This window comes from Mesoplodon bidens, assembly GCF_964165515.1.
Source record: "Mesoplodon bidens genome assembly, chromosome: 7".
Classification (NCBI taxonomy): domain Eukaryota; kingdom Metazoa; phylum Chordata; class Mammalia; order Artiodactyla; family Ziphiidae; genus Mesoplodon; species Mesoplodon bidens.
The window spans coordinates 84,781,081-84,793,709 of NC_138164.1; the positions used below are offsets into that span (position 1 = coordinate 84,781,081).

At 35.5% G+C, this 12,629-nt stretch overlaps 1 protein-coding gene across 1 annotated transcript in view; it reads left to right on the forward strand.

The window, feature by feature from the left end:
- Nucleotides 1-12,629, forward strand: part of ANO3 (anoctamin 3) — a gene marked incomplete at both ends in the record, with an annotated part of 391,580 nt that overhangs the window by 299,388 nt on the left and 79,563 nt on the right. Inside the window, 3 exon segments of the mRNA XM_081240506.1 lie at nucleotides 2,104-2,159; nucleotides 5,642-5,763; nucleotides 10,404-10,538. Of these exon segments, the coding sequence (XP_081096632.1) occupies nucleotides 2,104-2,159; nucleotides 5,642-5,763; nucleotides 10,404-10,538 (313 nt within the window).

The window sequence follows — 12,629 nt, forward strand, 5'->3', positions numbered from 1 at the left end:
ATTTTCAGCCTTTCAATGAAAGAAAACAAAATAAAACAAACAAAAAACTTTTTCAAGGGCACTTGGCAATGTGTATCAAAATGTGAAATGTGCAAGAACTTTGGAACAGAAATTTTATTTCTAGAAATTTATTCCAAAGAAATAATCAGACTTTTGAATAACAATATATGTAGAAATTTGTTCATTGTGGCTTTGTAGACAAAGAATAGAATAGAATAATACTGGAGATACTTTAGCTGTCCATTAGGCTATATGCACATAATACATCCATTAAAAATGGTGTGATTTTATTCACTCTTAACTCAAATGTATTCAGCATCTATTATACACTATATATTATGGAAAGTATATGACACAGACCCTTTACTCATGGAGATTGAAAATTAGTATCAGTTCTCTAATTATTGACTTCAAAAGATATCCATAAAACATTATTAGGTGGAAAAAAACCAGATTACAAAACTGTAAATTTAATGTGTAATCCCATTTTCTAAACACACAAAAAAAGAAAAAATCTAGAATTTATTGAAACATTTTAGACATTATCTCTGAGAGGTGAGATTACAGCTAATTTTAAATTTCTAAATGTCTCTGTTGTTTGAATGTTTAGCAGTATGCTACAACATGTCTGATGCAAAAGAAAACAGAAAGTTTCACCTGAGAAAATTAAGTAAAATTGAAAAGTTTACACAGAGCAGAGCAGAAAACAACAGGTAACAAATGAGCTGGCCGTTTGTTAGTGTGAAAAATACAATATGGCTGAAGAAATAAAATGTTAGTCATGTTCTAAAATTCCTTCAAATAAAAAAGTTGACTAAAAAAAAAGTTGATAGCCAGTGGAAACTTGTACCAATATGTACTGATTTGCATTCAAATAGATTACCATATTAGTAAAATGAACTATGTTTCAAGTTATCCAAAGAGGAATGTTCAGACTTTGGTTCTCTTCTGATTAATAATTCATTTATTATTGAGCAGTCAAAATAATTAATTTAAAAACTAAATCCTTATAAAAAATTTGACACTTAATCAGAAGTTTTCTAAACAAGAAATAAAGATAGAGAAATCCAGAATGTAAACTACAAATGTGTCTAAATGATAGCACTACGTGCTTATGTAGACTTTAAAAAATAAAATTGACATTTAAATGGTTGTAAAGATAGCATGCCCTTTGTCAAACATGCAATAAACACAGAAGCGTATAAAAATAAAATATAAAAATCCCTACATTCAATTTTCACTGTACCAAATTAGTACTGAATATATATACATATACATCTCATAATTAGAAGCGTGCAATGTTTACAATTTTCTGTCCTTTTTGAAATTACCATTATGAGTACTTTCTCAAGCCCTTTAGTATGTCTGAAAACATTATTTTAAATAGCTGTACAATATTCTATTGTAAGCATTCATCAAACTACAGTCATTTACCAAGCACTTATATAATTGATTGAACCATAATAATGAAACAATTACCCAATTTTGGATGTACAATTATTTCTAATTCTTTACTAATATAAATAATATTGCAATGAAAATTGCTCTTCATAAGAGTTTTCCAAATATCTAGTCTTCCCAGAACTATATTAGACAGTCCATTTCACTACACTCTCATTGGGATGGAGAGATTTTTAAGAAGGGTCACATATCGCTATTTATTCTCTTTGGATCAGTATTAAAGAATTAAAGATTTCTCAATACCAATCTCCTTTGAGACATTTTGAGGAGTGGGGAATCCCTCTGCTTCCTTGACCAAATTTTGTTTTGAGTAAAAAAAAAAAAGTTGTTCCAGGCTCATGTGCCCCCAAATAAGTGGGTATTAAAATCCCCACATTTCATGATATGGCAAGTGCCATACATTGGCACCTTGCAAACCCTTTAATAATCTTGTAAGGACACAGTTAGACTCTTAGAATCAGTCTCTTTCACAACCTCACTGTCCTCATAGGTGATATGGCTATGGAAGTCATTTGGGTTATTTTGTTTTTAAATTAATTTAAAATTTAAATTAATTTATTTTCCCAAGTATTATGTAGGTTGCTTCAGAGGGAAGTCTTCAATTAAACTAACTCAAGAACTGTTCTTTTCTTCTTTTTCCAGGTATCTGTAAACTTATAAACAATGGCTCATATATAGCAGCTTTTCCCCCTCATGAGGTAATTTTGAAATACAATTTCCATTTTAAAAAAATGTTTCTCCTGCTCAATGCTTGATCTCATTTTTTTTTTCACTTAAGTCTAGCTGCCTTATTCCTTATTTGAGGGTTCAACCAGTGAGTGGCCTTGGACCTTTCTGAGACCCCGTGATAATCTATGGCTGCACACTGGCTCCTGTGCTCCAGAACCCTTCTGCAATTTGCCCTGTACTAGGAATCCCACCCTCAGAGGGAACTCATGGACATTGCTCAGCCACTCTGACCAGACATAGATAGCCCTCTGCTCCAACACAGCTCCATGCTTGACTCAGCTTGGGATTTACACAACTTCCGAACAGGGCAGGTTCTGGTCTGTGCCTATTACTTTGGGATACCTGAAAACCTAAGACAAACCCAAACCAAAAATCTACACCCCATTATTTACTTGATTTTCTGTCAAATTATTACCTCTCTTCCAGTTTTAAGTAGGTCATGTTGTGGTAACTCTGCCTGCTGAGTCATGAATGACATGTGAATCAGTTTTAAACTCCCCCCTAATACACACACATACTATATTCTTTTTAAGGCAGTTATACATTTCAAAATAAGAACAGGGTCTTTAGAGGTTTAATGAGTGTGTTTTCAAAGCCCATCAGTCTTCTTTTTTTAAAGGCTGAGAACTCATAGGACATAACCCTTATACCTGAGGAATTCACAGTCTAGTATAACTCATAAAGATAAAATGTATTGAGCACTTCCTGTCTGGTACTGAGCTAAACGTTTCATATGGACTATCTCATTTAACCTTTGCAACAACCTTTGAGATAGGCAATAATATTAACTCTGTTTTATAGATAGATCATTGAGGCAGAGAAAGGTTAACTATTAAAGGCACAGTTTTGAGCCCAGGAAGCCAGACTCCAATGCTTCTATTCATTATGGCATACCTACTTATATTAGGAATAGAAATAACAGATAATGTGTTAGAGTGTTTCGTGCAACAGATCCTGTGCATGGACTTCCCCACTCATCTGACAATAACTTTGGAGGAGAGATATTATTATTTTTCCATTGCAGAGATACAGAAGCAAGGCGCGGATAAATTAAATACCATGTCAAATACGACCTAGTCAGTAAGTGGTAAACTGTTCAGTGGCAAACCTGAGTCCCTGGGAGAGCTTCTGTAGCATAGGAAGGTTTCTTTTGTCCTCTAAGTAATTTTGTTTACCTAACTAGTCTGTGTTCTGACAGTTTATTTGACAGTTTCTTGTGTGAAATTTGGAAACTATTGGGAAAAGGTTGTAAATAATAGTCACTTTCCCATTCTTATAATTTGGTAGAAGTACTAGTATATGGTGTACATACACAAAATGACTGGAAAACAATATTGTTGAAATACAAGTAACAAAAACAAAGCAGCAAGTCAATAAAATGGACTCAGGAATTTTCTATCAATTTTGAAGACTACTAATTGAAGAAAGAAAAACAAGACTTATTTAGAGGAAAATGGAGTCAGTGGCACTGACTATAATTTGAATAAGGACAGTCACAGTTTAGACCTCCTTCTTCCTTATTGCAGGAGTATTATTAGTATCACTCTTACACTTTTCACCCACAGTTGAGATTTATTTTTTACTTACAAAAGAGACAGTAGCTAAAGGGAAGAAAGAGACATGTCCAGTGAAATTTGGCATGACAAAGAAGAAAGAAAGGGAAGAAGGGGAATATATATATGATAAAGAGTTTGCCTAAAATATTGATGGAATTGATAATCCCATCAATTATGAATAGTGGAGACAGAAGAAAAGTGTGTCAGTTGGAGGAAGGGGCCGATAATGGAGGTGGTGGGGATCACTGAGTGTACATAGTCCTCTGAAAAGGGATGAGAATGCACGGGTGGGCAAGAGTCAGAACATTATGGTTGATTGAGGTTATTGAGCCAAGTCAGAATAGTGAGGTACTACGGATCTAAAGCTTAGCGCCTAAAACCCAGGAAATGCCTATGTCTGACCACTGAGGCTGGGAAGGAAAGTCATGTATTTTAGTATTATCAGGAATGCATGAAGGAAACCTGAGATTTTGGTTCACCTTCCCTTCCCTTCCCAATCTCAGGGCAGGCTACCTTAACAAGTCAGTCCAGTTTCACAAGCAAACAAACTTTTCTCAAGTGGATGTCTTAGAATCTTGATCTTTACTTTCATCTCCTTAGCTTCCAATCTTTAGGTTTTAAACACTTTGGGCTCCCTTAGGGAAGATTGCTCTTCCACCCTTACCTAATTAATTTATCTATTTTCTTAGAAAGCCAGAGGCAAAGTCCATATATGCCTCTCATTTCAGCCTTGAGGCACATACAGACCATGATTCAAGGTGCCATCTTTCTTCACAGGAACTCACAGCCCTGGTTGTCTGGAACCATTCAGATGATAGTTTTGCACTGTTCAGTGGCCACAATATAGCAAACACCTAAAATTAACTGACATTATTTTTATACTTCTTATGTGGCTGGCACTTTATAGCTATTCTCCAAAGGGGCCCTCACAAGATCCCTCTGTATTGGTATCATTAATACTTATTCTTATCCTCATCATTTAGGTGAGGTAACTGAGGCATAATTCCACTTGTTTTAAATTTTCATCAAACATTTCATAAAAGTAGAATCACATATTAGAGTGAGCAGAGGGACTTTGTAAAATCCTGTGTCCTAAGTTTTGATTCAGAAAATAGTCACTATATCTATTATCATTTTTAATTATAAAAGCAGAGCAGTTCAGCCTTCAGGGAACACGTTCCTCTAAAAGGCATATATATTCTATGTTTCTGAAATTGCAACCCATATGACAGATTTTTGAGGGGGATATAAAGAATTGGAAAACATGCTTCCATTTTTGGAATATCTAACCTGAAGTAAATTTTACAGATTTCAAAACATGAATAACAATGGAGACAGGCCTCTTATACTTAAAAAAATTTTTATTGAAATATAGTTGTTTACAATGTTATGTCAGTTTCATGTGGACAGCATAGTGATTCTTTTGAGGGGTGTCTATATTTGCTGAATGAACATTGACTCTTTCCCTTAGCTTCTATAAATGAAATAAATATTTTCTGGTACTGGATCGCTTCTCAAAGCAGAATAATACTCAATTTCTGAACTTAAGATTACAACAATTTCTCTCAATGATGTTGAAGATACTGTGTTTATTACAAGACCTTGGGTTCCAAACAATGAAACCTAAAGCTTACTTTAAGTGAAAGGCATCTCATTGGTTTAAAAAAGGGATTTAAGAAAGAATTTTTAAGGAACTATCAGAGTATTTTCAATGAAATATAGATATATAAATGCATTTACTACATCACTTCAGTGATGGGCTTATGTTTATAATTTCTGAAGCTTTCAGTAAGTTATTAAATTATTCCCGAAGGAAAAAAAGCAAAAACAATTCCTATTAGTTCAAATTTCACTAAAAGAATAGATATCAATCCATCTTATTTTATTTGTTTCAGGGAGCCTACAAGAGTAACCAGCCCATCAAAACCCATGGACCTCAGAATAACAGACATCTATTATATGAGCGCTGGGCACGCTGGGGAATGTGGTACAAACATCAGCCCCTGGATTTAATCAGGTACTGGATTGATAACGGAAGACATATTATGCTATTTTGTTATCCTCTGCTTATTATTTTATTTACCCACCAACTCATCTGTATTAGTTAGGGTGTGATTAAGGAAAAAGAAGCCACTATACGTCTTTTCAATGAAAGGAACTTAATTTAGGGAATCAGTAGCACAGGGGATGGGAAAGCTGAGAAATCAGACAGAAATGTGAGGCAACCAGCGATTAACAACAGCAGAAAATTGCTAACAACCCTTAAATCTGGAGGGAAAATGAGATGAAGTATATTTCAGAGCTTACTACCTGAGCCGTTGGGCAAGAGCTATGCCATCCATGAGTAGGACTACCTGCAGAAAAGTGAAGTGTTGAGAGTCAAGCCACAGAGAATTATGGAGCCATAACAAATTATGGCTGCTCTGGAGACAGCCCTGAGGACAGCCAAGAGAGGAGGAAAGATATGGGCTCTTCTTCCCTTCCTTCCACCTTTGAGACTTCTAGTACCTCCTAGTGTAACTTACCAGCAGCAATTTACAAGTGAATCTATATAATCTACTTCCCCGTGAAAACAAATCCAAAGAGGAAAAGGCAGAAAATGGATCTAAGAGCAAAGAGAAAAATGGCCAACATAGCATCTATGCATGTATTTATCCTTCAGCAAATACTTAGTGAGTGTCTATTCTATTCCAGGAGGTATATCCTAGTAAATAACTGCTCTCAACTTGAATTAGTGTTATATTCATGATTTATTTTATTTTGATGGAAAATAATTTGTTCTTATTTTTAAAAATGAGGAAATATATATTAAAAAAGACAAGTCCCCAGATAACTAGAAATATTTATAAAGTAAAATAAAAAAAGAGCATTCATATTATAAGGTTATATATGTTGACATTTTGAGCTGTTTATGAAATATAAATATCAAGAATAACTCATAACTGTATCAGTCATTTTCCCAACAGGAAACTGATAGAACTGATAGAATAGAAGGGGTATTTGAAGAGAATTTAATAATAGAATTTAATATGCTGAAGTATAAATAGGATCAAGGGAGCCAACAGATGATAATGAAGCTTCCAGGGACTGGCAAAAGCTGGAAGCTGTTATCAGACCTAGACTTGAAGGGACAAGGGGAGACAGCAGTTGGCAGAACTTGTTAAAAGCTATAATCATTGAAGAAGAAAGTCAGGGTAATTAAAAATACCCCACATCTCTTATCCCTCCTTGTGATCTCCTGCTGGTACCTTCAGTTGGCCAATGAGCCTATCAGGAAACAAGAAGAAGGAAGAAGCGTAGGTGATACTATGCATACAGGTGAGCCTCCTGGGTACATAGCAGGAAGGAAAAGGGTAGAATGTGGAGTGGATGTACAGAGCATACTATCCAACACCAAACCATTTTTATCTCAAACATTAAGTACTTGGGTATATCCAAAATCAAGATGCTTTGATTCTAATTCAGTCACGACAAATTATCAGTCTTATTTATGCAAGTTAAAGAATAATTGTTTTAGAGATACATGAATGCAGTGAGATGTGCTAATTCACAAAACCATATTTAATAGGAATTAAAGTGAAGTTGGGATTTTTAAGCAAGCATTTCAGTGTCAACAGTTCTCCTATCTATAGGAGACATGGCTATTGCTGCCTCAGGTAATTTCAGCAAGCAACCTTTATTTTCAATAAATAGGGTGATTCAGCTGCTATTACCAATTCTCTGGGTGTTGACTCAGAAGGGAAATTTTGCTTATGAAAATCATGTATTTTGTGTTCAAGTGGCTAAGGGGAGAGATGTGATGAGGGACCCACCCAAGATGAAGGCCGTAAAAGAGTATAGATGGCATTTCAACAGGTGCCTGCTCTCTAGGAACTTTCTTGTTAACAAAATTGAGATGGCGATGAGGCATTCAGATCAAACTACACAATCTTGTACATAGCATTTTGTATAAGACCCAGTTTTATACAATGAGTAGGAAGATTGCCTTAAAATCTGTGACTTTTTAATTATTTGGAGTTACATTGTTCTTAAGACTATACAATTTTGAGGACGTGAGCCTCTTATTGTGTGGCTTCCTGTCCATAGTGAGAGAAAGAGGGTGTCCTGGAATCGGAGTTTTTTTTAATATACTTGTGTCACAGATGATGGACACCCACAGGCAAGGCCTGTATTCTCTCCTGCTGAAAAAGTTCAGTAATAGTGGATGAAAAGTGAGGGACTATCAATTCATTTTATTTTTTATAAACAACCATTCCTGAACATGTGTTTGTGTTTTGTTCTCATTTTAAGAATAGACTCAAACATTTAGTAGACAATGCCTATCTTCGTTTCAATCTATTTTTCCATGGGAAATACTGGAATCTGGAAAGAATACGTTTAAAAAATGGTCAACTAGGGCTTCCCTGGTGGCGCAGTGGTTGGGAGTCCGCCTGCCGATGCAGGGAACACGGGTTCGTGCCCCGGTCTGGGAGGATCCCACGTGCCGCAGAGCGGCTGGGCCCGTGAGCCGTGGCCGCTGAGCCTGCGCGTCCGGAGCCTGTGCTTCGCAACGGGAGAGGCCACAACAGTGAGAGGCCCAAGTACCGCAAAAAAAAAAAAAAAAAAATTAAAAAAAAAAAAAAAATGGTCAACTACAAAACCTGCTTAACAGAATAGCTGTGTGTTTTTTTTTCAATGTTTTTCAATAGGCGCCGGAAGGATTTAAATTTAAAAACTAAATGAAATGATTCTCTCTAAAAGAGGTCAACTTAACATTTGTTTTTATAATAGAAGTTTTTTATGATAGAAGTTATTTCAGCAGCAGAATCCTATCATCAAATGAAATGTCACTTAGGATACCAGTATATAAAACATCAAAAGAAAGTGACTGTGGGTGAAGTGTGATGGGGTGACACCAATAGCAACCCCCCGTTCCTCCTTGCCCTGTCATGGTTTTAAAGAAATTTAAGGAACGCCTAGAGATCCTAAAAGATTGTGACCTCCCATGTTCTAGGTTAAGGACATTTTCATTAGCCTTGTTTGCCTGGAACTAGCTTCTTCTCATGAAACAGATCTGAAATCTGCTGTAACTTAGGTAATTATACTCCTGTCAAATAACATTATTGCTCCTCTTAACCTTCAACAAGGTATGATTTAAAATCTTGGTATAATGCTCTCCGTATAAGGGGGTCTGTCTGTGCAGTCCTTTATAGTCATCGTTATAAAAATGTTAGTAATATGTGCCAAAACCCTACTGCACCCCACAGAAGAACACTTGTTTAAAGGAACAAGTGGCTATATTAGAATACCTGTTAATATTATAAGCTTCGTCTCAAAGTAGAACACTGCCAGTATATAAGAAATGAATAGACTATTGATCTGTCTCCTAGGAGAAATAAATGAAAAAACAAAAAAATTAGGTAAATGATGCTCAGTGGAGGACAGCTCCATGTCTACGCTTGGTAGAATACGCACAAATTTTAGTTGGCACAATACAGAGAATGGAGTAGAAAGAATGATTTTCAGAGAGAGAAGTCTTGTTAAGGTAAAACAAATAACAAGAGAATTTTCTTCCCAGCAAGAATTTTTGCCCAGAGAGGTATTCCCAAATGAACTGTAAAACACCAATCTCTAAAACTAGTGCTGGGACAAACACCAGTACAGAATTCAAGAAATTATTATTTCTTACCAGAGCTTTATAAACTGTGACAGTTACTATTGGCAGCAGATTCGGTGAAGAAAGAACAACTGAGTAGTCATCAGAACTGCCTCATTCATCTGCTACTTCCATATAAATTATGTTAATAAGCTGAAGGGAAATAAAATGAATTCATTCCCTTCACTTCTTTCAATAAAACACTTCCTGTGGTGGGTGCTAATGAAACAGGACACAGGTCCACTTTCAAGCAGCTTGCATTCTGATGAGGAGGGAGAGGAATAGGGGAGTGACAGGTAATTGTCATAAAGTTTTACAAGTTTAAGACACTGAAACATAGGTGAAGGGAATGTGATAGCAAGAGCAGGGACGTCTAACCCAGGTTTGAAGTGAAATCAGGGCAGGCTTCCCAGGAGAAGTTATATAAAGTACAGGATAAATACAAGCCAGACAGGAGAAGAGGGTGAAATGTAATATTCCAAAGTTAGGGAACAGCATTAACCAAGGAAAGAATCATGTGCTCCAGGAACAGCAGAGTTGAGCTTTGTTGAGGAAGATGTGTGACACAGTTGTGCAGATTGTGTCTGGCATAAGGGAGTCGGGCCAAGGGTGCAGATGGAGACAGAAATCAAGTCTGCTTTCAGCAGCTACCTAGAGGGAGATGTTTTCTAATTTACACCAAAGCAATATGGTTTAGCATAGCTTTGTGTAAGGAAAACAAAAAGGATTCTACTAGGAGGATGAAGAAAAGCAAGACCTGGCTTATAAAAAGAAAGAAAGAAACATACTCCTATAATAAATAAAATAAAATTACTTCTATAATGACAATGTTTAATGATAAACAATATCACCATTATTGTATTCATTAACAAGCAAGACTATTAAGATACCCCACCCAGATGGAGCACAGGAGGAACTGAGCCAGTATAGTCAGTTGTCCATCTGAAATTGACTAGATGCGACATCAATATTTGTAGTGTCACTTACGTTGCCTTAAGCTAAGGATTTGCTTTCTCATGCAGGCTATACTTTGGTGAGAAGATTGGGCTATACTTTGCTTGGCTGGGGTGGTATACTGGAATGCTGATTCCTGCAGCTATTGTTGGCTTGTGTGTTTTCTTCTATGGAATATTAACAATGAATGCAAGTCAAGTAAGGTAAGCTATTAACAGACTTATTAAAAAAATTGGCCCTTCTTCTGATTGGATGAAAGCTTTATAGTAATGCTGACTATAAAAGCAAGTTATGGTACTAAATTTATTTGCTTGTTTTTGTTTTTGCAGGGGAGAAGCACTATAAAAAGGTCATTTCTATATTTTTATATGCAAAGTCTCTTGGATAAGTTCTAAGACTGTTTCTCTTTAGGCCAAATTTCTCTATCTAGTATATCCCACATAATCAATAATTCAGCAATGCAATAGACAGTTCTATATAATTTAAATTTGCATAGTATTTTGTAGTCTGGAATGCTCTCTCAATACATTAATTCAAATAATTATCATAGCTACAGTTCTTTAAACACTTAAGATATACAAAGACTGTCCAAATATATTGTTTCATTTTATGCAACTTTCATTACCACCTTTGGAGATGAGTATTCCTTTTAGCAGATGAGGGAACCTTACATAGTTAAAGATGTCTAAACAAAATATTCATACCACATAAATCCTACCCTAAGTAGTCTCCTCTCTTGAGAACATAAAATCACTTTCTACTTTGTTACTCTCTATGAGAATAGATTTATGAAAGACTTGATATCAAAATGGTAGTAAAATAAGATTTGGGAAATAGCAAACATTTATCAGAATGGTGATTTTTCTGTTAAAGTTTAAATGACTCAAGATTTGGATATAAGAACAATACATTATTATTCAGCAGAGGTAAAAGTCACATTAAAGAATTAAATGAGTTAAGGAATTAATTAAAGAATCCTCTTAACAGCATGTTCTATTTACTATACCACAAGGATTTCATCAAGTTCAACCTTGTATGATGCAATTCAAAATACGAAAAAGTACTTTTCCCCTCCTTAAAAAAAATCTCAGTACTTTTTTCCCTTCTGGTCCATCTTTTAACCATGGCCTTGCTACTGGGTAGTAATCATGACAGTTAATGGGACCATAAAATGCATTTCCTTGAATATTCTTTATCTATATATATGTGCACATGTATTTGTATAACAATTTTGCCTAAAAGCAAAATATTTTCATTGTCCCAGGGTTGAATCCTATTCCATAACCAAATTCCTTGATTTGGTATCTCAGAATCCCCTTGTTCTTCCTGAAGGCCAAATGGTAATTAGCATGAAAACAAAGAAACACCTACTGCTCAAAAGCATTTCACCTAGTGACAAGTTTATTTCAGAGTTTTGCAAACTCACTACCACTCTGGAAGGCAGCATCTTCCTGGACAAACATGTGCCCACTGGAAATATTCATCCCCCTTTGGGCATTTCTTCATATGATGTTGAATCAGTAACCTCTGAAGCTGAGAAGTGAGATTGTAATTTGGAGTTATAGTGTCTTGAAAATAAAAGTACTATTTTTTTTTTTTTTACTACTTCTCTATTCTCTATGAGTTTGGCTTTTTTTCTTTCTTTCTTTCTTTGTTTTTTAAGAATTCACATATAAAGTGATACCATACAGTATTTTTCTTTTCTATCTGGCTTATCTCACTTAGTATAATACCCTCAAAGCCCATGTTGTCACAAGTTGCAAGATTTCCTTCTTTCTCATGGCTGGATACTCTTCTATTTTGTGTGTGCCTGTCTGTGTGTGTGTGTGTGTGTGTATCTCAAATCTTCTTTATCCATTCCTCTGCTGATGGACACAAGTTGTTTACTTATCTTGGCTATTGTGAGTAATGGTGCAAAAACATGGGAGTGCATATACCTCTTCAAGATCCTGTTTTCATTTCCTTTGGATATATACCCCGAAGTGGAATTGATGGATTATATGGTGGTTCTATTTTTAATTTTTTAAGGAACTTCCATATCATTTTCCATAGTACCTGTACCAACTTACATTTCCATTAACTGTGCACAGGGTTTACTTTTCTCCACATCCTCACCAACACTTGGGGTTTTTTGTTTTTTGTTGTTGTTGTTTTTGGCAGTGGAAGCGTGGCATCCTAACCACTGAACTGCCAGGGAATTTACTATTTCTTGTCTTTTGGATAATAGCCACCCTAACAGGTATGAGGTAATATATCATTGTGGTTTTGATTTACATTTCCCTGGTGATTAGTGA